Source organism: Fusarium mangiferae (genome assembly GCF_900044065.1).
Source record: "Fusarium mangiferae strain MRC7560 genome assembly, contig: FMAN_scaffold002, whole genome shotgun sequence".
NCBI classification, from domain to species: Eukaryota; Fungi; Ascomycota; class Sordariomycetes; order Hypocreales; family Nectriaceae; genus Fusarium; species Fusarium mangiferae.
In genome coordinates, this window is record NW_024573922.1 from 642738 (window position 1) to 668254 (window position 25517).

A 25517-nucleotide genomic window follows, 5' to 3' on the forward strand; every position below is an offset into this window, starting at 1 on the left:
CCCCCCCCGCACGGCTGTTGATGCAATATGGCCCTAGTGTGGCTTGATTGTCCGCAAGTCCGCTCAGAGTTTGGCATGCTTTGGAGCCCTATCCGCGGGCGTAGTGCCTGATTTGTGCTGGTGCTGCGCGCTAAGTTTAACATTTATAATCTACCTCGGTCGGCAAGATTGAAACACCCGGAGCGGGTTTATGACTACATACATGCACGAAAGGATTACTCAACAATTCTTCTGGATCATTATAGCCATTCAAAGCATTAATTCTTGCGACTTCAACTTCTTGCCTCTGTTTTATGCACCCTCGGCATTTGCGCTGTGCGGCAAAGACGGATCCCGCGGCGGGCGAACAGTGGACTTCATGCCTTGCAACAGGGATCTTGAGTCGTCACAAAAAGCAGTATCCTTGCATTGAAAACTCAGCCGATACAACATAGTTACAGCTTTAGCGGGCTGATACTGGGGGGCCCAGGGAAGGAAAGAAAATTCAAGATATTGATCCTAAATGACAAAAAGACTTAGGTAACTTTACATAAATTTACGATTTCTTTACTAAGTATAGGATATCTTTTACTAGGTTTATTCTGGCACCCTATATTAAGGTCTTGTGTTTTCTTGCTCCCCGAGGAGGGCCTCGAGATAATCGCAACACCGCCTTAACCTTAGCATTGTGTGCATTGCTAAAGCCTTGGAGACTTTTCCAATACTCTAAAGGCCTGTTGTCGTGGTCGAGCAGTAGCATTCATCTGCCGTGGATCCAGCGTTCCCGGCTGTATCGTGGCTTTACTTTCTACTTTCTCTTGGTTCTTATCTAACCGCTGATAAAACGTCATGCAAGCAAGTATCACTTTTCAAGTGACATTGAACTTTATCAGCCTCAAAATCCAGACCATGCTCGTTCAATCAAGCAGCTCGATACACAATTGACAGCTCAGTCTGATAATCTGCACTTATACTACGCTCTCTTGAGTATAGCATCAAACTCCCCACTCATCATCCCAGCTTCAGGAGATTTCGACATCAGCTGATGTATCCTTAAATATATTAATAGCTTGCGACTATGCTGAATCCAGGCCAGCCTTCTTTCTCCGCATTCGACCTCTTCTCCATCTCGCACTCAGAGTTTTCCCCAATCTTAAATCGTTGGCGATTCCCCCGCAACCCCCTTCAGGTCTTGGCTTTTGATCGTTTCCACGCTTATTTACGCCGCTTTCATCATACCTCAAGCCACGACATCTTCCAAGTATGACGATGCATCAGGCCTTGCGATTGATGTAAATTGCAACCACCAAGAAAATTCCCAAGACATGGCTTAAGCTTCATTGCGTCATAGGGTTTATCCTTGCCAAAAAAGAACCTACTAGATGCTAGAAAAGATGACGATAAATGCTTGGCGTTATATACAACCTGGAGCAAAATTTAACACGCAAGGATAATTTATAATCACCCAGATATCGAATGTAGTCACATTGCAAGACTAAGACGTTGAAAAAGTATGGTGGCAGAAAGGGACGCTTTCGCAAAATCATAGTCTGCCTCTGAAGGGTAGCTATGAGTCAACGTTGGAACGTCAATCAATCTATAAAACTATTGATATCACCCTAAATGGCTTATTTGCTAGTTCTCAATCTTGGTCAAGTCTTTGGATGAGTATGTACGAGATTGGTCGGATGAACTGGCACAAAGTTAAAATTCTCACCTAGACTTTCTCCAGAGAACTATAAGCTTGCCTCTTCGTCTGAATACATAAGCATTAGTTTCAAAGACAATCATTCGACGGCAATATGTATTGCATACAATGCGGTGAAACCGGAGAGCATGGGAGCTAGAGGTTGGACAAAACTTTTCAATTTAGATTGAATATCTATCTAGATTTTATCCAAGAAATCTTATCCACAATATGAAAAATGTTAACTCAGTTCTCGTCAAGTTGGTTCCAAGAGAGAAAGCAGATCGAAGTCTCTAGAGAGTATATAGGTATCGCGGGTTGTGCTCGCCGAGCTCAGCAATCTCCTCCTCAGTCTTGCCCTCCATGCGCCAGTCCTCTTGACCAGAAAGCTTTCTCTTATTAAGACGCTTGAAGTGGAGGTAAACAGCAGTGTGGATGCAGACAGCCAGGGCAAGCATGCCAATGGAGGCACCGTAGCCGGGGCGATAATGGGGCTCGTATTCGTTGCTGAACAGGAAAGGGGCGGCAACACCAGCTGAGTTTCCAATGGTGATGAAGATACCACTAGCGAAGGCACGCTTGCCATATCGCGGCTGATTGACAGTGATCCAAGCCATGCCAGATCCAGAGCCGGTCCAGAGACCAATAGCGACAATGAAGCATCCAGCGTAACTCATGGCAGTGCTTTGGTTGGCAATCAGAAGAATGTAGCCGACAATCATAGTCAGACCTCCTCCGATACAGAAAAGTCCTCGCTGTTGGGTTCGGTCGCTGATGTTGGCACAAATCAGATAGGTGATGAAGCCCACGGCGTACACAGGGACTGTGAGACCCTGAACTTGCTTGTCGGTCCATTGACCCATCTGCTTAATGATGGTGGGCAAGAAGACACTGAAGCTGTACAGGACAGAGTGACTACAGTACTGAGCAATAGAGAGGGCCCAAATGGTCCAGTCCTTGGCTCCGGCGATGACGTCTTCCTTGTGCATCTCTTGACCAGACGTTGTTTGACCAATCTCTGCTGCTCGCAGGTCCAAGAGGTTCTGTCGGTCCTCCTCAGTCAGGAACTTGGCAGTTGCGGGAGTGTTTGGCAGGATCCAGGGGATGAAGACGGCTGTCAGGACGGTGGGGATACCGTTGATGGTGAGAATCCATCGCCAGGCTCGCCACCCACCAGCACCCTGTTTTTCGCCATCCCAGTTGTCAAGCTCACCGATACCGAGGGCAACGAGTCCACCGACAGCTCCAGAGATGGCAGAGATGGAATAGAAGTAGGCATTGCGAAGTGAGATGTGCTTCTTATGATAGAAGGTGGTTAGGTACAGCCTAGAGGTTACCAAGGTCAGATATATCACAAAATGGAAAAGTCCAGCACTCACATGATGCCAGGGAAAAGACCAGCCTCAAAGAAACCGAGCAGCAGACGGCAAGCAACCATTGAGCCAAAGTTGTTGACGAAGCCGGTGCAAATGGCCACAATGCCCCAGAAGAAGACGAGACCGGCAATGTATCGGGCAGGCTGCAGCTTCTTGATGATAAGATTGGAAGGAGTTTCAAACAGCTAAGAGCAAGTCAGTGGCCTGTCACGGGAGACGCATATAGCATTGCTGCGACTTACACAATAGGTAACAAAGAGAATCGAGACACAGATTTGGAATTGATCTCTTGTGAGACCAAGCTCCTCCTCGAGACCGTAGAGACGAGCATTACCGATACTAACTATATCGAATTGTCAGTATCGCTATGGCTGGATGTTTCAGATCAGACTCACCTCGATCCATAAAGTTCATGAGGTAGATCCAGCAGACACAAGGAATGATACGTCGATCAAGCTTCCTCAGAATACGCTTCTCGGTCTGCTCACTAACATAAGGGACAGATCGCTCGTTGGTGGGACCATCGCTCTGAGTAGCAATGCCACCCTCCTCCTCCTTGGAAGGAGAGTGTCGATCACTGGAACCGATCGACATGGTGAAGAGATGAGACAGAAAAGCTGGAGAAGAAGAATTGGCGAGGAAGGGGTCTGGAAGAAGAGAAGATGCAGGTGCAGAGCGAGACCACGCGACTGGGACATCGGGCTCCTTTTTTATAAGCAGACGCGTGTGTCATAATGTAATGGTTGCAGCAAAGACCGCGCGGGGTATCAATGCCCAGACATTCTAATCCAGATTACGAAGGAAACCCGGTCCAAAGGAGGATCCTGGAGACCCCAGACCGCCAAGAAGAAGCAGTCATGGTCTGTGGTCTTTGGGGGAGACAAGAGTCGAAAGCTGGGGAAAAGAAGAGGGATGCAATAGGGGGGGCTAAGCTTTTGCGGAGCACGCGGAGTAAATCCTGTTACGACGGGAATACCAATTTCGCCAAGCAATAGCCAAGGTGTTAGTGGGTGGGAACGAATATGAATCTGATACCCACACAAAACATAAAGCATTGGAGCTCGTTATCAGGTGAGCATCACCCCAGCGACTTGGCGGAACTTGGCATCTTGTATGAGGAAGTCATATTAACGCATCCCAATCTTGGCGAGTAGGCTTGGTTGGTTCGTCGATGCTGTTTGTTGCTCTTGGCTGCAATGACTCGGTCAAATGGAATGCACTCTTATTTAGGCAAGATGCTCGATAAAACTTGGCGGTTATATGCATCCAAAGTCTCTGCTGTGTCAGTGATGACATCTCTTCCAAGAATGACAATCTTTGCCTCCACGTGCTGGGAAGGATGTGATATTCCCCTTCCCCTCACCGTCGCCCTCTCGACATGTCCTAACGATGCACGCTGATGCTTTTAGCCTTTAGATGACACGTGGAACCCGCGTGGCTTAGATTCTTTCACTTCTCCGATCCCTGGTCTCTGTCTCGGTAGCATTTTAGCTAATGAGTTTATCTTTGTTGTATGTAAGAGCTACAAGATCTGACTCCTCATAGGGCGGGCTAAAACAAGGCTCGGGTGGCAATTCTCCGATCACGTTTCTGGCCTTTCTCCGCATACGGCAATCAATGCCCGAGACGCTAAACGAGCCCTAAATTGAGCCTTAATTTTCTTGTACAGCACCGTCGGTCGCTCTGCCCAGACCTTCATTACAGCATCAGAGTTGGGGTTTGTCTTGGAAGCCAAGAGAGAGGCGCTCATCTTTCAAGACTTTGTTACCGAGGTTTTGGACAGATCTTGATCCCGGACGAGCGGAGCAAATCAAATCTGATTGAATTGTTGGGGTTGTTTCGTAATGCAATGCGCCCAGACGTTGATGATGCTTGGTTGTCAAGCTGTGAGATTCGCAGCATTGCAGATTTGACAGATGTCACCTTAGTAGATCATTGCTATACACCAACAAATTAAATTTGTTAATATTATCTATAATAGAAATACAGGATTTGCCATCAAAGTCAACAGTTTTCTCTTAATTGTCGATCAAGGGTTCAACGATTCACTCGTGACGCTCATGGAAATAGCATAGAACTTCCTCGAAGCTGTTCAACCACCAGCTAGCCACCTGACAGCCAACACGCTCACTTTCTTTGTGTCAATTCTGATTGGCCAAAGTATTGGTCTTTGCCATCCATGTCTTCGGTTACCGGCGTTTTTAGACCCCATCGCCGCCGGACGGTTCATTCACCATTTCCGGGGCATGGTCTGGGGTTACAGTTGTCGACATGGAAATCTTGATCCATGCGATTCCCCTTCGGATGTGATGATCCAGGATTCGGAGTTACGGTGAGCCAATTGTCGGGCGCTTACCTCAGTCTAGAGAATATCTTGGTACGTGAGACATGCATTTCTCAACAAGCCAAAGGTTACATGCATTTGCTTGGCAATAACCCCTAATATCAACACAGCCCCCGGGCATCATCATTGGCAGTTGCCTGAGGTACCTTACCATCTTGACTGTCTAAGCTCATGCGAGAAAGGGCGATGAACTGGCGGGATGGTCACTTATACTCCATAGCACGTCCCTCGAAATCGAAGGTCCACTATCGCGGAATCCGCTTATCTGCCCCAGATTATAACGTTTAGGAGCAAGATGCTTTTCATCAAGGTTAAGTTATCGTATGAGCCCCAAAAATGGGTACGGGATCTTGAGTGATGGCTTGGCGAAATGCTTATATTGTACAACGTGGCGCCAGGACTGGAAATGAAGTTGGGTCTCACGAGCGAGGCTGAATTTGTGCAACGTTCTAATTTTAATACGAATTCCTGAACGCAAATTTCGAGAAGCCATTCTTAAGCCTTTCAGCTTATGTCTCAGTCTTTTATGCACGGCAGCCGGCTTTGCTAGGCGCTTTTTTGAACGCGCTTCGTGAGATCTAGTCGGTGTTGCGACCGGACCAGCATTTACCAACATTCTATCACATGTCGACGAATGAGTCAGAGCGACCAACTAAAACTTCATGAAAGATCCGTGATAAGATACCGGGCCGTTACACAGATAAGCTGTCGGTTCCGGGCCGGAACCGATATTTCCTTTCGAGGCTCGATCAGCAAAAAGAGCTACACATGACAATGGCTAGCGCGACGCGTTACCTTTGGAGGCAAGAGGGGAGCCGCGTTTTATAACCTCCAAAGGCAAGGCTTTGGTGACGCTTCCCCTCTCTTAGGCAATACATTGGGGCTTTTGGTGAGATTATCAGGAACAAAAGTCAAAAAACACCAACCGGGCCGGTCGTGAAGTTTATCTTGCATCGTCGATGTCATTAGAAGGCGCAACGTCATCGGCCACCGCACTTTGCCAACTCTCTTCTGTTCATATATAAAATTGGGAGTCTTTCGTGATATTTCGTGTTCATACCAAGTCACACCGACATCATATTTAGGCCTCGTAGACGATCGACACCGCAACAATGACTGCTGCATCGCCTCATCCGTTTGACCCTCTGTCGCCCGAGGAGATTTCGAGGGTCAGTCAATCATGAATGAATTATCCTCAATCTCAGCAACGATAAGCTGAGATATCTAGGCTTCACGCATCGTGCGCCCCCACTTTGGCGGTCATGACCCCAACTTCCGCGTCATCACTCTTCTCGAGCCCGCCAAGAAGGAAATGATCACGTATCTCGAAAAGGAGCATCTCAATCAACCCATCGGCCATGTACCAACTCGCCATGCCCGTGTGGAGGCTTCTATCAAAGCCGAGACCGAAGGGAATCACCTTTTTGAGCTTATCGTCGATCTTGACGCGGACAAAGTTGTCAAGAAGCAGCACGTTGAAGGGAAGCATTCTTACATCGATACTGATTACATGAAAGCTGTCGAGGCTGCTTGTCTTGCCAATGAAGAGGTCCAGGCTCTGATTAAGACGCTTGATCTGCCTGAAGGGGCGACTGTTGTCGTTGAACCGTGGGCTTATGCGACAGACGGGATGAATGATATGACCCATCGAGTCAGCATGGTAAGCTTCCCTTCGCTTCGAGGGGGCTTGATATACTAAGCCCTATCAGTGTTGGTTCTATGCACGGCTATTAGAGAACCCCAACGCGAACTATTACGCTTATCCTTTGGATGTATGCGCCGAGGTATCCGAATCTCTTGGAGTCATGAAGGTTTACCGTCTACCAACAACACCAGACGAAAGAGCGAACAACGAGAAAAGACCATTCGATCGCCGAAGAATTCACTCTCCTACTAACAGCGAATACCATCCCGATTTGCGACCAAGCCCCAGAAGTACTACCAAGCCACTACATGTAACTCAGCCTGAAGGTCCTTCATTCCACATCGAAGGCAATCGTCTGACCTGGGAGAAATGGGATCTCCGAGTTGGCTTCAACTACCGAGAGGGCCTCACTCTTCACGACGTTCGATATGATGGGCGATGCCTATTCTATCGCCTTTCTTTGGCTGAGATGTTCGTACCGTATGGTGATCCACGAGCTCCATACCCACGAAAGGCTGCGTTCGACCTTGGTAATGATGGAGCTGGTATCAATGCGAATAACCTCCAGCTTGGTTGCGATTGCCTTGGAACGATCAAGTACTTCGATGCCTATCACAATACATCATCCGGGGAGCCTCTGAAGCTACCGAATGTCGTCTGCTGCCACGAACAGGATGATGGAATTCTGTGGAAGCATACCAACTTCCGCACGAATGTTCCGGTCGTAACTCGTTCTCGAATTCTGGTCCTGCAGACTATAATCACTGTTACCAACTACGAGTACATCTTCGCCTGGCACTTCAGTCAAGATGCTTCCATCTTCTACGAGGTTCGGGCAACGGGCATTCTCTCCACAGCACCAACCTCCATGGATCACAAGGGAACATATCCTTATGGAAATATCGTGGCGCCCGGAGTTCTTGCACCATATCACCAGCATCTTTTCAGTCTTCGCATTGACCCTGCAATTGACGGGCATGCCAACTCACTCGTGGTCGAAGAGTCCAAGCCACTTCCCATTGATGATCCTGCCATTCATAATCCTTTTGGCGTAGGCTATGTGACAGAGAGTCAGACCGTCGAAGAAGAAGGCGGTTTTGATCTTGACTTCACCAAAGCGCGCACCTTTAAATTCGTCAACGAGAACAAAATCAACCCCATCACCGGTACCCCAGTCGGCTTCAAGCTCATGCCCTTCTACAGCCAGATGCTTCTCGCGCACCCTGAATCCTTCCATGCCAAGCGCTCGGAGTTTGCGGAGCATGCGGTGTGGGTAACCAGGTATGAAGACAACGATCATTTCCCTGCGGGTAAATACACGATGCAATCAGCCGGAGGCGACGGCTTGGCATCTGTAATAGCGAGGCGCCGAAACACCGGAGTTGCCCATTCCGTGAGGAACGAGGATATTGTCATTTGGCATACTTTCGGCTCCACTCATAACCCGCGTATTGAGGATTGGCCTGTCATGCCGAGTGAGAAGATGATGGTTGGCTTGAAGCCCGTGAACTTCTTCTCTGGAAATCCGGGGTTGGATGTCGCGCCTTCGACGCAGGAGAAAAATAAGAGTGTGCTTTATACGGGAGAGGATAAAAAAGACTCTACATGCTGTATTTCAAAGCTCTAAAGGCCAATAATGGCTACTATATAGTTCGCAGTAGGATTCTTGGTGAAGAGAGGCCTCGTAAACAAAGCTTTTGATCTTTCGGTGCTCCATATGGACAAACTTGTGGTGGTTGATGATAAACTTGGTGGACTCTCCCTCTGGCTTATGCCCAGCTTCTAAGTAAGTCCTCATCTTCAAGCTGACGCAGGGTTGGAAAATGTCGAGATATATTCCCTTCCGGATAATAGCCAGCGTGGTCGAAAAATGCCCATGCTCTCTGTCGGTAAATTCCCTTCTGTAGGCGAGACTCGAAATCACAAAGGTCCCTCCCATAAGTGAATGCGATGCTACCATTATCCCGGAGGGCTTGACCGATCTCTGACCATTCGTCCCAGCGTCTGTTATTTAGCAGATAATAACCCCCTTCGTCGAAAATATGAGACATTGACATAACACTAGTCCTATCCAATTGCTTTAGGTGCATGGGTATCTCAGCAAACAACCGCATCGGACATCCCTTGTCGTCTCGAGGAACGCTAAGCAGCCGAGTCATCAGATCAAATCCAAGAAATTCATGATGCGGTTTTGATTCCTGAAATAAATATTCCGAAATCTCCTCGGATGAAATCCACATTTTATTAGGGAACAGTGATCCACAATTGGGATTAAGTTTGCCTGTTACCGCGGCTGTTAAGGCTGGTGTGTTGTGAAGTTGAGGATTGGAATAGTAAGCGAGAACAACGCCATAAAGCTTTTTCATATAATGGCGAACGCACCGAAGTGCTTCAGCCTCGCCGTGGCTGAAGTTCTCGAAAATTGGGGCAACTAGCTCGTCAATGAGCTCGAGCTCGATGCGGTCCTGGAGACAGCGTATTTTAGATACCAGTTCATATCTAAAGAATGCTCGGAATAGGCGATTTCTTTCAACATCTCTGAGCGTCTCAACCCTGAGGATATCGATCCCAATGGGCTGGCCTGTGAACTGCAGCTGGTCGACATCGGAGCAAGGGCTTGGAGTACACATATAAGCTCGAGGCGGAGAGATCGATGTGGCCTTCGTGATATAGTCCTCAATGTATATCGCGAGTTGAGTGTAGAGTCTGTCAAGTCGATCGATGGTAGCTGAATCGTGGTTTAGGAATGGGTTTGGAAGCTGCCCTTCACTCCATTTCTCAATGTGCAACCGTCGGTTCTTCGAGGGGAAATTTGCAACGACCAGAGCGTCTTGGAGTAGAGATCCAGGAAGCTCAGCTTCAAGGTGAGCCTGCTGAATGTACTCTTTCGATTTGTAATAGTGTTGGAACATTGCAGGTGATGCAGAGAGAAGCGGTCTAATGTTTGATCTGGTCCTGAGGCAAAGCAGGATGATCACATTGATCTCGGATGGAAGAGAAGAGAAGCAATCCATACTTTCCAAGGCTTGAGGATGCAGCGAAGACTTTTTGTTACTATTGCCTGGAGGTTAGATGAATAGATGGGCGGGCAGAGGGATGGCCGCTTTTATAGGTTTGCGAAGGTGTGCGCTCAATAAAGTTACGCTTTCTGAAATTGCCCTAAAGTAAACCTTGATGCCCCGTCGAACGAAGTCTATGGGCAAGACAAACACAAATCTTAATTGAAATAACGCCGATTTTGCTCTCTTGTTCTCGACTGACCTTATGCTGCCATGCCAGCCTCATTTGCGAACCACCGCGAGGCAGAAAGTGGCGTTATAGGCTACAGCTAATAAGTCAAAAAATGAGATAAGAAATGACTTCCCCGCTTCCTCTGAAATCTTAACAAGATGAGAAAGAACTCTGCCTATAGAACAAGTCAAATTGTCGCCTGATCTTTATCAGCCATCCCAAGATACGCCGCAACCAAAATGTCAAGTTCAGATGACTCAGACAGTGGCGTCACAGCCTCCTCCGACGAGTCGGATATCGAAAGCATTATCAGCGAATCCGAGGGAGACGACGACGCGGGCTTCGACGAAATAGATGATCATTTCTCTGATGGTCATGATGGCAATCGAGTTTCTGAGTCTGTATTCCTTGAGGGAACAGAAAGTGCTCTCAGCTGTGTGTATAAATCTGTTTAAACTCACATAATATGGGGAAATTAATGGACCACAGTGCTGTTCTTCGCTGGCGTCAATATCGCTGGTGCCATTGCCCAGACTTCCGTCACTAATGGGACTACTGACCAACCCAATGTCCAGACTGCCGGTATGTCATGCCTATTCCTGTGCCTTTTCGCTGAATGTCGTCTAATGCTGGTTCCAGACACGGAGAATAACTTGGACCTTGGTACTGATGATACTTGCTCGGAGACAAACACAGCCCCGTCACCTGCAAACCAAGTATCCAATGCTGTACGGGCTTTGGAAGCAAGCGTTTGCCGTGATATGTCTCGCGATCATTTAAGCATGCCCCACCCAGGACAAAACTATGGAGCGACCTTTGACACAACTTCGCAGCTTGTTAATGTCCCCCACAATCCCGGGTTATTGGGGTGGCTAGGTCAGCGTCTTCAAGGTACATTCTTCCAGCCGCATATATATGCCCCGCTACCTTCTCCCTCACACATTCGCGTACTTTTCATCCAGCCTGGAGTGAATGAGGACACTCTGGTGGCCTCGTTCGAACTCCTGGATCTGAACGCAGCAAACATTCGATTTGAGGCAATTTCTTATCAGTGGAGTGAGGGCGGTGGCCAGAAAGCATGTATGCGTCTTGGAGGTGAGAAAATATCTATCAACGCATATCTTCGACGTATTCTGCTGCATCTTCGGCTCGAGCAACACATTCGGGTTGTGTGGGCCGATGCACTGTGTATTAACCAATCTGACCACGCGGAACGTCTTCAGCAAGTCAGTATAATGCAAAGAATCTACTCTCAAGCATTCAGAGTCATTGGGTTTGTTGGCAAGGACTATATCCGTGCGAGTATGTGCTTCAATGCTATCAAAGCTTTGGCCTCAGCATGGTTTGAAGCTCGGAAAACCCTTGGTCGAAACAATATGTCCTCGTCGACACCCGATAACATTTATGGCTGTGTTATGAACGAGGCTTCTATGTGCAGAATCGTTGAGGTGTTTCAGAGTGGCTACTGGAAGCGATTATGGGTGGTTCAAGAGTTAGTCTCCTCCCGCCGTGCGGTTATTCGATGGGGAAAGGCCGAGATATCCTGGACTTTGTTAGGGCTCGCAACGACCCTGATCAGGAACAACAAAAGTTTGATGACGATATTTGATCGCATCAACAAGTCAAAAAAGTCTCCAGGCCCTTTCCAAGGAGGCTTAGACGCTCGCACTGGTCTGATGAACGCTTATCTCATGTACCGAATGTCTTCAACTCAGTTTCGAGGCGACTCAATGTCGTTTTTGGATGTCCTTCGACTAACGAGAAATTTCGACGTTTCAGAGCGTTTGGATCGAATATACGCCATCTTGGGCCTCCCTAGTCAACATACGGGGCCAGGGCGCAAGTCTATACCTCCGGATTATCGCCTACTTCCAGATGGGTTATACAGTCGCGTCTTCTACTGGGTTTATCACACGCATGATAATCCGCTCGAAATCCTTTCTGCAGTCCGGCATACAACTCTATTTTACCCCGACTTTCCAACATGGATTCCACGTTGGCATATGAGACCAATTAGGAGCATTGGTATCTCTCATAGGGCTAGTATGAAGTTTGATGCGTCAGCTGGTTGGAAACCAAATCCTCCTGCAAAGCTTATCTGGAGTCAAAGCGAGCGGTGTTTGATTCTCCAGGGGTTTGTCCTCGCATCTATAACATCTGCTCACCGAGTGCTTCCTACAGCAAACACGAAGGACCGCCTATCCCGTCATAAGAAATACAAAAAACACAAGACCGAGCTGAACCACTGGCTGAACGTGCATGTGCGTACCCATAATAGGATAGAGGCTCGGTTGTCTCTCGTCTTGACAGCTGGACAGGATTGGTACGGTAACATTCTGAAGGAGCAGAATATGATAAATGAGCATGTTGCATCTTTTATGAAGTGGAGTCGGGATTACTTCAGAAACGCAAAGCCTTGTGATGAAGAGGCTGTTAGGTACGAACAGGCTGTGAAAAACGTCTGCTGCGACCGACAGATATTCAGAGCGACGAACTGTTTGCTAGGAATTGGACCTAATCTTCTTAGGAAAGGCGATTTAGTATGTGTTGTTGCTGGAGGCCCGGTTCCCTATATTCTACGACCATTGAGCGATGACACGTTTTACTTTGTCGGGGAGTGCTATGTGGCTGGATATATGTTCGGAGAGGCCGTGTCGGAATGGAGGTCACAAGCACAAGCATCCTTGAGCTTGCGACGATTTACTCTGAAGTAGAGTCAGGGTCTTAACTGACTGCTGTACGCTTAGATTAAGAAGTTATCATCTCACAGTTACGGAACAATAATATGAGACAAATGGTTGAGAGATTGACTCGCTAGAGCCACAGCCTGTTTAGACGCTTCTATACTGGTAATATAACGCTACTAGAACAAAACATGGGAATCTGAACACATCAAGTGATGCGATTATGGTGATTAACGCATTACAAAGCTCCTCGTAATCCTTTCTCTCTCCTGCACTGGGCATCCTTATTTAAGGGGCCTTCTTTAATATATATTCACTATTTAGTAGACGAAAGAAGTATTACTTAGGTGTCTAGTTAAGTCATTTGCTTTGGATACCCTACACAAAGAGCCAGAATGTTTGAAAGTGGAGAACCAGACACTGAGAACATTTCCAGTAGCGGAGAGGAAAAACGAGATCCCCATCTTGACTGGCGAATTAAAATGATGAACAGCCACAGAGCTCAGAAAAACAAAATGACAACGGCAAATAAAACAGCAAGAAGAAGCACATTACCCAATGAGAGGCATCCTTTATGAAGGAAAAAGAGTTTTCATCACCGTGCACGTTGGCTAGTCAGCCTCATCTCAATCTCGCCGAGCCCAGTAAAAAATCTCTGCACTCGGTAAACAAACCGCTTAGTCACTGTATCCACAGCAGCTCTCTATAAAAGTCTGCTCTGCCGCCGACCATTTGGACTTTTCTTCTTTTCTTCTTCATGTCGACAATACTTCAGAGAATCATTTCTATAGTATTCGACCTTCTCTTGGTTCCCTAAAAGAGCCACAGATCCCACCCTGGTTGATGAATGAATATCCTCGATGCCCTAGAGTGAATAACCTTTTCTGGTCCTCTCGATCTGTCCGCAAGGATGGCGGTGGTTGCTCTTTCGAGCGGCTGCTGTATAGAGAGATGTTACTCTTGATGATCTCGGCCCTTGGAGCGGTCTGTCTTCGGGCGCGTTCCTGGGGCGGGCATTGATGGACGTCTGACAGGCTTCTTTTTTCGTTACTTTCTGAGGCTTGCCTTGGTAGTGAGGAAGAATTGTAAACATTGTGAACTCCACTGCTATCTGTGCTCTTATTCTGTTGAGTCGTTCCAAGGGACGGGGTCCTAATCACACCTAATTGACGAGACCGCGATGTCGCAGCTCTTTCGTTCGTAGCTGAAGCTGACTGCACTACCCCATGATGACAGGAATGATCAAATGGCTGTCGTACTTCCCTCCTGTGTGAACATGGTGTCTCCCGACATTCTCATCCTCTGGTTCTCTCAATCGACACAAGTCAGTCTCAGGCAGGCACATATCATGTCCAGAAACGTTCAACGCTATGCCCTCTCCAGCAGCAAACACCATCCCAATAGGCCAGATTGGGATCTCTAGGCGGACAATTGTCCCCGGACTAATAGGCTGTCGAACACGGTGGCTGTACAAAATATCTGTCTCACGCGACAGATCATTGGAAACAACGGGCCCGCCATCTCCATTCAGAGAGACGTGATGTGAAGCTCGAAGGAAGCCCTGCGGACCTAAAGTTTTTGCTGTGTTTACATCGGGTACCTCATCAATAGCAACAGGGCAAGGGTAGTTGAGATGCGAGAGCTGTCGACCTTTGTTGTCGATCTTGCGGATCTGCACAACGACGTCGAAATCATCATGGTCAGGACATGACATGTGTAGCACTGCCTTTGGGTAACCAGCCAGCTCAGTTGCGACGTCAAAGGTAGTTGTGAATGTCTAAGATTTGGTAAGTCCCTGCGTATTTTTTCGAGATGACAAAACTCACGAGCCCATCACCCAAACTCCTCCCTTCATAGGACTGAATGCATTCCTGATCTGGCCTCAGATCCACCAGCTTTCCGGTTGCTCCATCAAGATATAGAGTTCGAAGCCTTTGTCTTGTAAGTGGATAACTCTGCTCAGGCCTCTCGATAATAGTTGTGGCGGAGCTCCCCTCTGCCTCAAAACCAAGAAGTGAAAGCCGGACTCGAGGCGTTGAGGATTCCCAGTTTGTGTCTTTGATAATGTCAGGCTTGCAATAGAAGTCGAAAAACTGCTGAAGATCATCTGAAACAGATGGTCGATACATGTCGTACCCTTATGGAACAACGGATCAGCGATGTTCAACCACGAGTATAGACTCATACCACGCAGTGTCATGGGAAGGACTAAAGAAATGAGCATCCCTTACACTCTTGATACGGATGAACACGAAGCCACTTCTTTTCTGTCTTGGCTTGTCGGAAAGTCTGAAACGAACCATACGTGTGCAACATGCTTGAGTACGAAGCAACAATGTACATAGGAATATTGTCGATGTTCTCAACAGGAATTCTCTTGGCCTCCCAGTAGTCGTCGTACAACGTATGTTTCTCAAGCACGGCAACAACATTCTCAACGCCTTCAGGCCCCGCAAGCCCGTTCGAGATCATCCGGTGAAAGCCAGGAATATGGGGACGTCCGCCTCTGGCAACATAGTGACGATACAGATCCGTATAACCTTCCCATGGTGCAATCGCTTTCAGTGCGGGATGGTGCATTCTGGAAGCAAAGTTGATCTGCGATATAGCCAACCATGAATTTCCTGCCATAGCGACAGAGCCGTTGCACCAAGGCTGTTTAGACAGCCAGTCGATGACGTCGTAGATGTCTTCTGCTTCTTGAATGCCCCAGCGTGCGATAACTCCTTCACTATGCCCAGCACCACGAGCATCGATGTTCAACACAACGTAGCCACGCTCAGCCCACTCGTAAGGATCAGGAGCCTCGAACTTTTCATAGCCTGATGTGCGACCAAGCGCGATTCCCGCTCGATAAGGAGCCATGAAGTCGTAGTTCTGAGGACCCGTACCAGTTTTACCATATGGACTCCATGGAAGGATACACGGGACGGACTGTGCATCTGATGATTCGGGGCGGAAGATATCTGCGTATAGGCGAGCGCCGTCGCGAACCGTGATGGCTTGGTCTCGCTCATATATTGTTCGTACGCCGAATGGCCTGCGACCCGGATAGCGGACATGACCTGCTTCCAGTACTCGACGACCTGGTTTGAAGCCGTTGTAATTGTAACGGGGATGCTCGGGTGCAGGGGTGATTTTGGATATAATGGCATCAGGGAATTGTTCCTGAATCTTCTGGGGTTTGAAGGGTAGGTGAGTAGTTGGCATCGTTTCGTATTCAGGGCGGGTTATGTCGTCTAGCACTATGATCTAGAAGATACGGAAGTAATAAATATCGCAGTGCACCTACAGGCCATTTTATAAAATACCTCTGATTTGGAAATGACCTTACTCGACTTCTCCGCTCTTACACTGCCGGATCTGCCGAGCTGGTATCAAGGTTCTCGGCAGTTACTGATGTGTATTCAAGCCAGCTGCAAGCCGTTCTCCCCATGCCAGGATACACAAGGTTGGTTGATAGACTTGACCAATTTTAGTTAGCGGCGGGGGAGATCCGCCATCGGGATACGGACGGAATGAGATCGGAAGTTCCGTAATTCATAATAATGATTATTTCTCTCATCGGCTTCTAATAACTCTCCAGATTTGTCCTTAAACCGATCAAGATCATTATCCCCTGCTTCAGATAGATACCTGATAATCAATCGCATCTTTAGTTACTCATATCGGCGCCATGGTTGCTTCAAGAGTCGATCCTGCTGGTTAGTGACCCTCAAACCATCGGCTACCTTTCGTTCCGACCAAACATTGGTAACAAACATTGTAAAATAGATGCCTTCCAGGTTGCTGCAATTACATTTGACTGGGGAGACAGTCTCGACGCAAAAGTTTGTATAGTCATTCCAAGGGCAAGACCAAACTCATCTAACAGACTCGCAGGACTGGGATCGTTTAGCCAGCATCATCGCCCCGGAACTGGTTGTACGAGTTCCCGAAAGAACACTCAAACTTGAAACCTGCTAATACGATATCCTCAAGGTCGACTACACCGTCATAACGGGTGAAAAGTGGGATGCCATGTCAGCCAAAGACTTTGTCGCCATGGTCTCAGACCCAGGATTTGTCGGCGACCCTCTTGTTGTCAGCCAGCATTTCATCGGTGCTTCCAAATACGAAGCTCTCTCCGATGGCCGCATAATTGGTACTCATCAGCTTCGAGCTGCACACCAGCGATACACAGGACCCGATAAAAAGACTGTTGAGGCCAAGGGCCACGGCCATGCCGTTATGCAACATACTTATGTAAAGGTTGATGGGGAATGGAAGTTGGCGGGCTTGAAGCCGACCATGTACTGGAATGAGTATGACTTTTCCAAGATTTTCAAAGGAAGCCAGTAAAGTGTGTTTGCAATACGAGATAGCTCAAATAGAGTCCAAGCACCTTTCTAATCAGTGCTGTTCATGCCCTTGATGTCCAGATAAATTCCGATTGTTGATGATGAGAAATGCGACTGCTCGGTTGAGACCAAAACAAAATCTAACAGTCATCTCCCTCATTTCATGCTTGAGTCGATAAAGTCTGCGTCGTACTGCATCAACAAAAGAGAGTTAAAGCTGGTCAATTTAAAACAGAGGCCACCCTTCCAGTTCGACTGTCAAAGCGCGCTGCTTATCGTCGCGAAGACTACGCCCGTTCGCGCTAGAAGGCATAACGCGATAGGCAATTTTGCGCCATGACCTTTTCTGTTCGAAACATCAACACCATGAGACTAAGTTTAGTGCACCAAAATAAGGTTCAAGATGGAAATACGACGTCAATGCGCAGGACCTTACATGCCGTGTCTCGTGGCTTATAACTACTAAGACGGGTTTCCAGAAAGATTTCGGGGCTTGATTTCCTTCACGACATTCATTCTGACCTATACACTCTTTTAATCATGTCTGATAGATCTTCGTGCGAGTACAGCGAAAGGACTGTTGAAGCTAAGGAGAATACTAAAGTGTCTATGAAGGGTTTGCTTTTACTACTTGTAAGTGCTATTTTTATCCTCTTTCACGATCCTGATCTGATGAGTTACTTCCAGTCAATCAACCTGGTCTACTTTGTCCAAGTTTCCAATGTCGTTGGATCCGGTGCCTTGACCAGAGACATCTCCGCCGTTGTTGGTGGCTCCAATGACTCAGTCTGGTATAGTGAAGTCATCGCAATCTTGACAGCTCTTCTCGGCATTCCAGCTTCTCAAGCCGCCGATCTCTGGGGTCGCAAGAGGATACTCGTTTTCTTAACAAGTTGCGGCTTTATCGGTTCTCTCATTATCGCTAAAGCTTCATCTTCCGGCACGGTCATCGCCGGGTTCGCCGTTTCGGGCATCTCGTTCGGTGCACAACCGCTTCTTCATGCCATTTCCTCCGAGGTCGTCGCTCGCAAGTATCGTCCTTGGGCACAGGGAAGCATTAATGTTGCGGCTTCCCTTGGGGCAATTGTCGGCCTTTTGATCGGTGGCGTGTTGACTAGACATGAGCATCATGATGGCTTCCGGGCTTACTGGTACATGGTCGCAGGCATATATGCAGTTGCGACAGTCGCGTGTCAACTCTTTTACAATCCGCCTCCAAGAGCCTTGGAAATTGTTCTCAGCGTATCAGAAAAAATGCGGTACCTGGACTGGGTCGGGTACGGCTTCTTGACTCCTGCGCTTGTTCTCTTCTGCATGTCTCTCGCTTGGAGCGGGAACCCATACTCATGGACTGATGCCCATGTGCTGGCCACATTTCTCATTGGCGTGCTTTCAGGGGTGGCCCTTGTCGTCTATGAGACCTTGATCAAAAAGAACGGTATGTTTCACCATCGTCTCTTTCGCGATCGAAACTTTGCACTCGCTTTGGGTTGCATCTTCGCTGAGGGCATGGCGTTCCACTGTGGCAACAACTATTTCGCTTTTGAAGTCAGTGTCCTCTTCTCAACTGATAGTCTTGTCATTGGGGCCCAGTACAGCATGGCCTTCATAGCTCTGGGTATTTCTGCCATCGTGAGCGGTATATGGTGTTCTATGAGTAAGGCTTTGCGCTTCCCGATTATCCTGGCCTTTGGCTTCAAGATCCTCTTCATGATCCTCATGGCTACTGTGTCCAAGTCTACACCTCAAGCCCTTCTCTGGATATACCCCATAACTCTAGGTCTCGGATTGGGTGTTTGCATGCCAGCGCTGATTACAGTAGCTCATTTCGCAACACCTCGAGAACTGATCGCGATCACATCCGGTCTCATGATCTCTATCAGAAGTTTGGGGGGATCCATTGGGTTAGCTGTCTTCAATGCCATCTTCTCTCGCGGACTCTCATCCAACATGGCACCCAAGATAGCTCATTCCGTCTTGCCACTCGGTTTTCCCGAAAAGGAGCTGCCTCAACTCATACCCGCCCTTGCCCATAACGATACAGTGGCGCTCAAACAAATCAACGGCATTTCTCCAGAAATAATTCGCGCTGGTGTTGATGGTCTTCTGGAAGCTTACCGCGTAAGCTTTCGCGGTGTCTGGTTGACTACTGCGAGTCTGTGTCTCATCGCTAGCATCGGTGAGTAGATACCAATTACAAGTGAATATCAAGGAGAATTTGGTTGCTAATCTATCATCTTAGCCGGTTTCTTTCTTCGCGATCCTACCGAGAAGTTTACCTCGCAGATCGACGCGCCCATTACACCGGATATAGAAATTGTAGAGGTTAAGAAGAGAACGAAAGGTCCAAGCGATTCTGCTTGAAGGGCAATACACCCTATTACAGGGACATTTCATAATTGTAAATTTAAAAACGATGTTGCAAGACATTAATACCATGTATTTATTACTAACTACGATTCTCCATCATTGTAAAGCCTATTTAAGGAAACCTCACAAATGGTGCCACATACGTTGTCATGTATACCCCCTTCTTCTGGGAGAAGTTAAATGAGACAAATGTATGCTCAGTTGGTGTCGTGACCGTATCGTCGACAACATCGCTCCCACTACAGTTGTTAGTTACATGGCCTTCTTGATCAGTATTTACTTACTATGCATCCGACACAATCTTCTTATATGTGCCCTCTATACCCCAAGCCCATCCTCTCTTCCGAAAGACCATCTCCATGGCCTCCGCAGCATCCTTGTCATTCTTGAAGTATTGATTTAGAGGGACATAAATCTTGACCTCGGGGATGTCCTGGCCAGGCTTGAGCTCCCAGCTAAAGCACGCTCCGCTAACATCAGGTTTGTCTTCCAGTATCTTCTTTGAGAACTTCTCATCAAATTCCTTGTCCTCTGGTTCGTTAATAAGGATATGCCACATATCGCGAAGGATAGCTAGACCTTCCATTGTCGTTATGTCTGTTACTTGGCCTCCAAGGGTGACGTGCTGTACAACCGCTTCCCAGGTGTTGGACTGGGGCTCGATGTAGATCTTGACTCTGGCGCCTTCTTCGGGACTTACGCAGTCGATACCAATAACGACAGTTAGCGGTGGGTCTTGATACAGCTTGCTTTGGTACCGCTCGATCATGTCAATAGCTGGCCCAAATGAAGGACCAAGGGGATCAAGCCGTCGGATGAGGTCAAATCCAGCCCTATCCGAGTTTTGCTTTGCTGTCATCCACTTGATAACAGGATAGAAATATGCCTTCATAGTTTGCTTGTCCTCCTTGAGATCAAACGCAAGAAACACCTTAGGGATGCGGATAGTGTCCTTCGGCATCTTCTCCGCTAAAATTACAGCATCTTCCTTAGATGGATAGAACTCAGCGGCAAATTGATTGAACCAGCGGAGATCAGCACCCGTCTTCTCGGCAATCCTCGGGATGGGGTCTTCAGTGACACCATCTGAGCCTGGAAACACGGGTTCGTAACAGAATCGCACGTATAACTTGCCACTGTCACTATTGTTGAGGCTAGTTTCGAATGGTGAGCCATTTGGGGTCAGGAGTGATCTTGCGCGGTCCTTCTCAGGCGCACGCCCCATGGTCGGGATAATATAGTTGTCAAGGAACCCAAGATGAGCAGCTTGTTGTTCAGGAGTGTAATCTCCAACGGATTTCAGAAGAGATGTGAGAACCGGTTTCGTGTGTTTCGTCCAGAAGTCTATGCCATCTTCTTTGGCTTTGATATCTGAGGGCTTATCACTGGCAAGTGATATCGGTCAGTACCTATATGAAGCATGCTCGGACTTTGCGTCTCACCTTTCCCCAGTGCTTTGAAGAGCTTCTTCGTGGTCCATTGGTGCTGCAGGCATTTTGGGAGTAACGGCATCCAATGTCGATGCCATATCGCGAAGATCTATGATGTTGATGACCGGACTGGATTACGAGGTAAAATTATCAGCGCTGCCTACTTTGCTAGGGAAGATTTCGTGACTGCTGTGATGCGCTGTCCGAAACACCCGTAGGGGCTAATATCTGACGGTGGGGCGAATGAGTAACCCTTGACAGTGGGAGTAATAGGCACCATCTCACTGAGCTTTAGCGAATAGCCACGCATAGCTTTTATAGCTCCGACTTTCAGCGCTCGTTTCCTCGACTCAGACAAAGTGGTTCAAACAATCACAGTTAAATTAGCGTTCCGCCTCTGATTCGCAAATTTCATTGCTGACGCTTACTTCATTTCAACCATGGGCAATTTTGACAAGCGATTCACCACTAGCGACGGCGATACTTATGCTTATGACTACATCCCCGCCAAAGACAAAAGAGAAACATTTCTCTTCATCCACGGTTGCCCGTCATCGCGCTATGACTGGCGATATCAATTCAAGGACCTTTCAGAAGCAGGCTATGGAGTCATTGCCCCAGATTGTCTCGGCTATGGCGATTCCGACAAGCGTACTGACCTTGAAGCTTACAATTTGAAGCGTCTCAGTGGGCACTTTATAGAATTGCTAGATCATGAGAAGATTGACAGAGTCATTGGCGTCTCACATGACTGGGGTTCTATGGTCATGTCTAGAGTTGTTGTTTGGCATCCTGAGAGATTTTCCAAGCTGGTGTTCATGTCGGCCGGCTATACAGCGCCTGGAGTATTCTTTGACATTGATGGACTTAATGTCTGGAGTCAGAAGGAGCTTGGGTATATGCAGTTGGGTTACTGGTATTTCTTCAACTCATATGATGCCGAACGAGTTATTCTTGATCATGTATGTGCTTGACCCAGTGTCCTGTTGAACTAATTCACTGATTTGTTGTAGCTAGAGTCATTCTTCCACCTCGCATACGCCGACGACAATGCCCTATGGATAACAGGTCTTGCAGCCATCAACGGAACGCGAGAATGGCTGACTTCTGACAAGACATGCCCCCTCCCCCCATTTCTCACAGAACAAGACAAGACCCGCTGGCTCGAGATAAACAGACGCAAGGACACCATCAAGGGCCTGCTCAACTACTACCGTTCCCTCATGCGTGGAATCCAAGCAGAGGACGAGGATCCACTGACAGATGAGCAACGCACGCTCAAAGTTCCAGTTCTTGGTATCTGCGGCGGTGGAGATATGGTTACACGGGCGGATCAAATTGGGAGGGGCATCACACCATATGCAAGCAAGGGCTACAAAGAAGTGGTTCTCGAAGGAGCAGGACACTGGATCATGCTTGAGAGACGCGCCGAAGTTACAAATGCCCTGCTGGAGTTTGTCCATGAGGATTCATCATGAACTGCTGGGTTACACTTCCGGTTACCGTTGCATCATGTGGATAGTTAGGGGAGGAGTAAGCGGGAATTTACAAAAGTACCAAAATATCTTGGAAACTTGGCTTGCATGATCCTACATCAAGATCAGAAGTTTGAGGGATTAAGTTAGATTACAATATGCATATGGGTCGCTGCATTCATCCTTTTCTGATGTTCTCTGCCAAGATTTTTATTCTGCTGCCTTGTCATATGCGGGGGTGAAGGATCAACGTCCATGTGTTATCTGTGCGGGGTATCACTATTGTAGGCGGGGGACAGCTCCTGGGGAAGTGAAATTAGGATCATGAGATATGTAATTGGAGGGGCTAACGCTTGACTAGGGAAGAGTAGTTGATCCTTTGAACCTCTGAGATGTCCATGCATGCTCGAGTCGGTCTGCTGAGATGTTCAAGCTTTGGTCTATCATATCTGGTCATTACCTGCGATCGGACTTCGCATTCCTGTCACTCATTGCTGTATCGAGACTCGATTGAGACTAATTTCTTACTGCAGTTTGCTCTACATACATGCCGAGATCTATCTATGCCATTTCAAGCATGGCTCCTCTTCTTCAACGTAATGAGGAATCGTCCGCATGGCTCGTCGATGGTGACCTTCCGAACATTCTCCGGTCTCTTGTCTAATCTCTCAAAGTCATAATCCATAAGCAGATGCGTCAGCGTAAGCTTAAGCAAGTTGCTGGTGAAGAACCTTCCAGGGCAGGCTCCCCTCCCAAGCCCAAAATTCAAGAAATCCGGTGAGATGTCCGTCATCTTGGGATGCTCCGGATCCTCCATTGATCGTCGGGGATTAAACCCGCCAGGGTATGTCCGCTCATCTCTCTGATAGGCCTTGATAGGTGCAGCAAGGATGGCACCCTGCGGCACATGGATGCCGTTGGAGAAAGTGAAGCCGCCCTGTCTACCCACGGCTCGCTCAATGCCCGTCTCACCGATTGGGTTGTAGCGGATGCTCTCTCGGATGAGCGAGTCCATTAGCGTCAGCCTTTGGAAGAATTCATGTGAGAATGCATCGCCCTTGGCTATTTCCTGGCTTATCTCGGCACGCAAGTCGCTGATCATGGCTTCGTAGTTGCCTGCGGGGAGTGAGATGAGGTCATATACCAGATTGGTCATTGTGACTAGATTAGTGTACGATTGGACAAAGTTTAGAACCATCATTCTGGCGACGATGACCATTGGTTCGTACTCTGATGGACCGTTGGGGTCCTTTTTGGCGGCTAGGATGATGGCACTCAGCATGTCATTCTGGGAAGTATCAGCCGCTGTCAAAAATAAACGGTAGATCTTGAAACTTACAGGGAGATCTGGTTCAATGTCCTTTTCTTCGGCTGCATCAATAATGGCCATGCGCTCCTTCAGCACGGGCGTCGCGTGCTTGGCAGCAGTCTCAATGCATCGCATCAGCGGGCGGCACATGTAAGGCAGCAGAAGCCTGTAGAACATCAGCATCGTATCACTGTAATCGACAAGAGATCAAGGTCTTGGGGCTGCTTACGGGCGAAGAAATGGTGGGATGAAGCGGGCGTACAGCGCTGACGCAAAGAATGTGGCGGCGTATTCAGCGGTAGCATCTCTGTACTCTTTGTTGTCACACAAAGGCTGACCTGAGATAATACGGTTGGCAGATCTGCTGAGAATAGCACTGGCTGTATCCCACATATTTATCTGCACAACACCATTGGAGTCAAGCTTTGAGGCGACATTGTCATCCAGAGCAGCCTTCATCTCTTCATTGACCATGGGCATTTTGTCTGCGACCTTTTGGTAGAGCTCTTTGTGAACAACATTTCTGTAGACGGGGTGAATGACGATATGAGGGCCAAGGGTAGTGTAGTCAGGAACAAGGGCTTGAAGGGTGTATCTCTTGAGGGAAATGTCATTCTCAGGTTGTTTGACGTATTCATTGAGCAGCTGCTTGGGCACCATGAGCATGAAGCCCGTGCTGCAGTGGGGGATTGGAACGAGCTGGATACCGCCATGGCCAGCTTCAAGTATCTAGTCTTATAAGCTTTGGACCCAAAAAGGTAAAATGTATAGCGTACCTTGCGATGAGTCTCCTTGAAATACTCTTGAGACTTGAGGGCAACTTCATATGATGCCTTCATGAATGTACCGACACCTTTCTTTTCACCGGCCCAGTTGAACTTCTGGTAGTCCTTGGAGAGTGCCGCTTGGAAAGCAGGCTGCATCAGGTGTAACAGCCATGCTGCAGTGGTACCAACGATTGTGTACAAAACAATGCGAGGCAGAAACGTCTGGGCGGCGGTAGCGAGATCAACAGCCATTATGACAAAGCCTGAGAATGGAAAGAATGCTGAATTATCCCAAAGTGGAGGCCAAAGCTGCTTGTAAAGGTCTCGCTGAAGCGAGGAATGAGGTCAAGGGTAAAAGAACTTTGGCTAGAGTAAAGACCACAATATCTTGTTACTTTCTGCCCCACCTCGAGGATGCGACCGTCACCTTTTAGGATCCAACCCCAAGAACCTGAGTAGCCAATGGTTTCTATGAGAATCCTGCCGCCTAATGACGATCGATTTCGTTCTGCATGCAAAAGTCTTATTCAGGGTCGGATCGACTTCTTGGAAATACCTCGTCATGATTCAGAGTCTGGGGTAGGACTTCGCTTACATGACGAGGGCGGGCAACCCTGCTCGGAGGTATCCTTGTCACAAAGGGCCACTAATTGGTTGACATTCTTCTTGTGAGCTCATTGGGTAATGAAGTGTGAGTGATAACGTGGGAGGCTTGGGATGCATCAGTTACATGCTCCTGTCGGGCCAGATGGGACCTACTGATGGCTCTTGGTCAATGACGGAACATCTTGGCGAGACGAGTTAGGTCGGAGTGGCCGTGGATCACTAAAAATTGGCTGTCTGATACCCGAAGCCGACAGATGTCAGTGACAGGAGGAGG

General features: G+C 47.9%; 10 protein-coding genes across 10 annotated transcripts; 5 read left to right on the plus strand and 5 right to left on the minus strand.

Annotated features, from left to right (window-relative positions):
* Positions 1–1959: 1959 nt before the first annotated feature.
* FMAN_06537 (uncharacterized protein) lies at positions 1960–3636 on the minus strand (the record flags this gene model as incomplete). The annotated part of the gene is made up of 4 exons (XM_041826669.1): positions 1960–2992; positions 3046–3227; positions 3285–3385; positions 3438–3636. The coding sequence occupies 4 exons, from the start codon at positions 3634–3636 to the stop codon at positions 1960–1962; spliced, it is 1515 nt and encodes a 504-aa protein (XP_041677709.1).
* A 2862-nt stretch (positions 3637–6498) lies between these two features.
* Positions 6499–8658, plus strand: FMAN_06536 (putative copper amine oxidase; the record flags this gene model as incomplete). Its single annotated transcript, XM_041826670.1, has 3 exons — positions 6499–6555; positions 6615–7046; positions 7096–8658. 3 exons carry the CDS (start codon positions 6499–6501, stop codon positions 8656–8658), a joined length of 2052 nt encoding a protein of 683 aa, XP_041677710.1.
* Positions 8659–8800: 142 nt separating this feature from the next.
* Positions 8801–9943, minus strand: FMAN_16043 (uncharacterized protein; the record flags this gene model as incomplete). The annotated part of the gene is made up of 1 exon (XM_041826671.1): positions 8801–9943. The coding sequence occupies one exon, from the start codon at positions 9941–9943 to the stop codon at positions 8801–8803; it is 1143 nt and encodes a 380-aa protein (XP_041677711.1).
* Positions 9944–10501: 558 nt separating this feature from the next.
* FMAN_06535 (uncharacterized protein) lies at positions 10502–12976 on the plus strand (the record flags this gene model as incomplete). Its single annotated transcript, XM_041826672.1, has 3 exons — positions 10502–10697; positions 10752–10844; positions 10902–12976. The coding sequence occupies 3 exons, from the start codon at positions 10502–10504 to the stop codon at positions 12974–12976; spliced, it is 2364 nt and encodes a 787-aa protein (XP_041677712.1).
* A 1189-nt stretch (positions 12977–14165) lies between these two features.
* FMAN_06534 (uncharacterized protein) lies at positions 14166–16156 on the minus strand (the record flags this gene model as incomplete). The annotated part of the gene is made up of 3 exons (XM_041826673.1): positions 14166–14723; positions 14773–15083; positions 15178–16156. 3 exons carry the CDS (start codon positions 16154–16156, stop codon positions 14166–14168), a joined length of 1848 nt encoding a protein of 615 aa, XP_041677713.1.
* A 466-nt stretch (positions 16157–16622) lies between these two features.
* Positions 16623–17287, plus strand: FMAN_06533 (putative scytalone dehydratase; the record flags this gene model as incomplete). Its single annotated transcript, XM_041826674.1, has 4 exons — positions 16623–16650; positions 16721–16776; positions 16829–16870; positions 16928–17287. 4 exons carry the CDS (start codon positions 16623–16625, stop codon positions 17285–17287), a joined length of 486 nt encoding a protein of 161 aa, XP_041677714.1.
* A 539-nt stretch (positions 17288–17826) lies between these two features.
* On the plus strand, positions 17827–19650 carry FMAN_06532 (uncharacterized protein; the record flags this gene model as incomplete). The annotated part of the gene is made up of 2 exons (XM_041826676.1): positions 17827–19465; positions 19529–19650. The coding sequence occupies 2 exons, from the start codon at positions 17827–17829 to the stop codon at positions 19648–19650; spliced, it is 1761 nt and encodes a 586-aa protein (XP_041677715.1).
* A 118-nt stretch (positions 19651–19768) lies between these two features.
* Positions 19769–21184, minus strand: FMAN_06531 (uncharacterized protein; the record flags this gene model as incomplete). The annotated part of the gene is made up of 3 exons (XM_041826677.1): positions 19769–19895; positions 19941–21041; positions 21099–21184. 3 exons carry the CDS (start codon positions 21182–21184, stop codon positions 19769–19771), a joined length of 1314 nt encoding a protein of 437 aa, XP_041677716.1.
* A 342-nt stretch (positions 21185–21526) lies between these two features.
* Positions 21527–22564, plus strand: FMAN_06530 (uncharacterized protein; the record flags this gene model as incomplete). Its single annotated transcript, XM_041826678.1, has 2 exons — positions 21527–22048; positions 22100–22564. 2 exons carry the CDS (start codon positions 21527–21529, stop codon positions 22562–22564), a joined length of 987 nt encoding a protein of 328 aa, XP_041677717.1.
* A 568-nt stretch (positions 22565–23132) lies between these two features.
* Positions 23133–24889, minus strand: FMAN_06529 (uncharacterized protein; the record flags this gene model as incomplete). The annotated part of the gene is made up of 4 exons (XM_041826679.1): positions 23133–23849; positions 23901–24036; positions 24100–24599; positions 24647–24889. The coding sequence occupies 4 exons, from the start codon at positions 24887–24889 to the stop codon at positions 23133–23135; spliced, it is 1596 nt and encodes a 531-aa protein (XP_041677718.1).
* Positions 24890–25517: the final 628 nt, after the last annotated feature.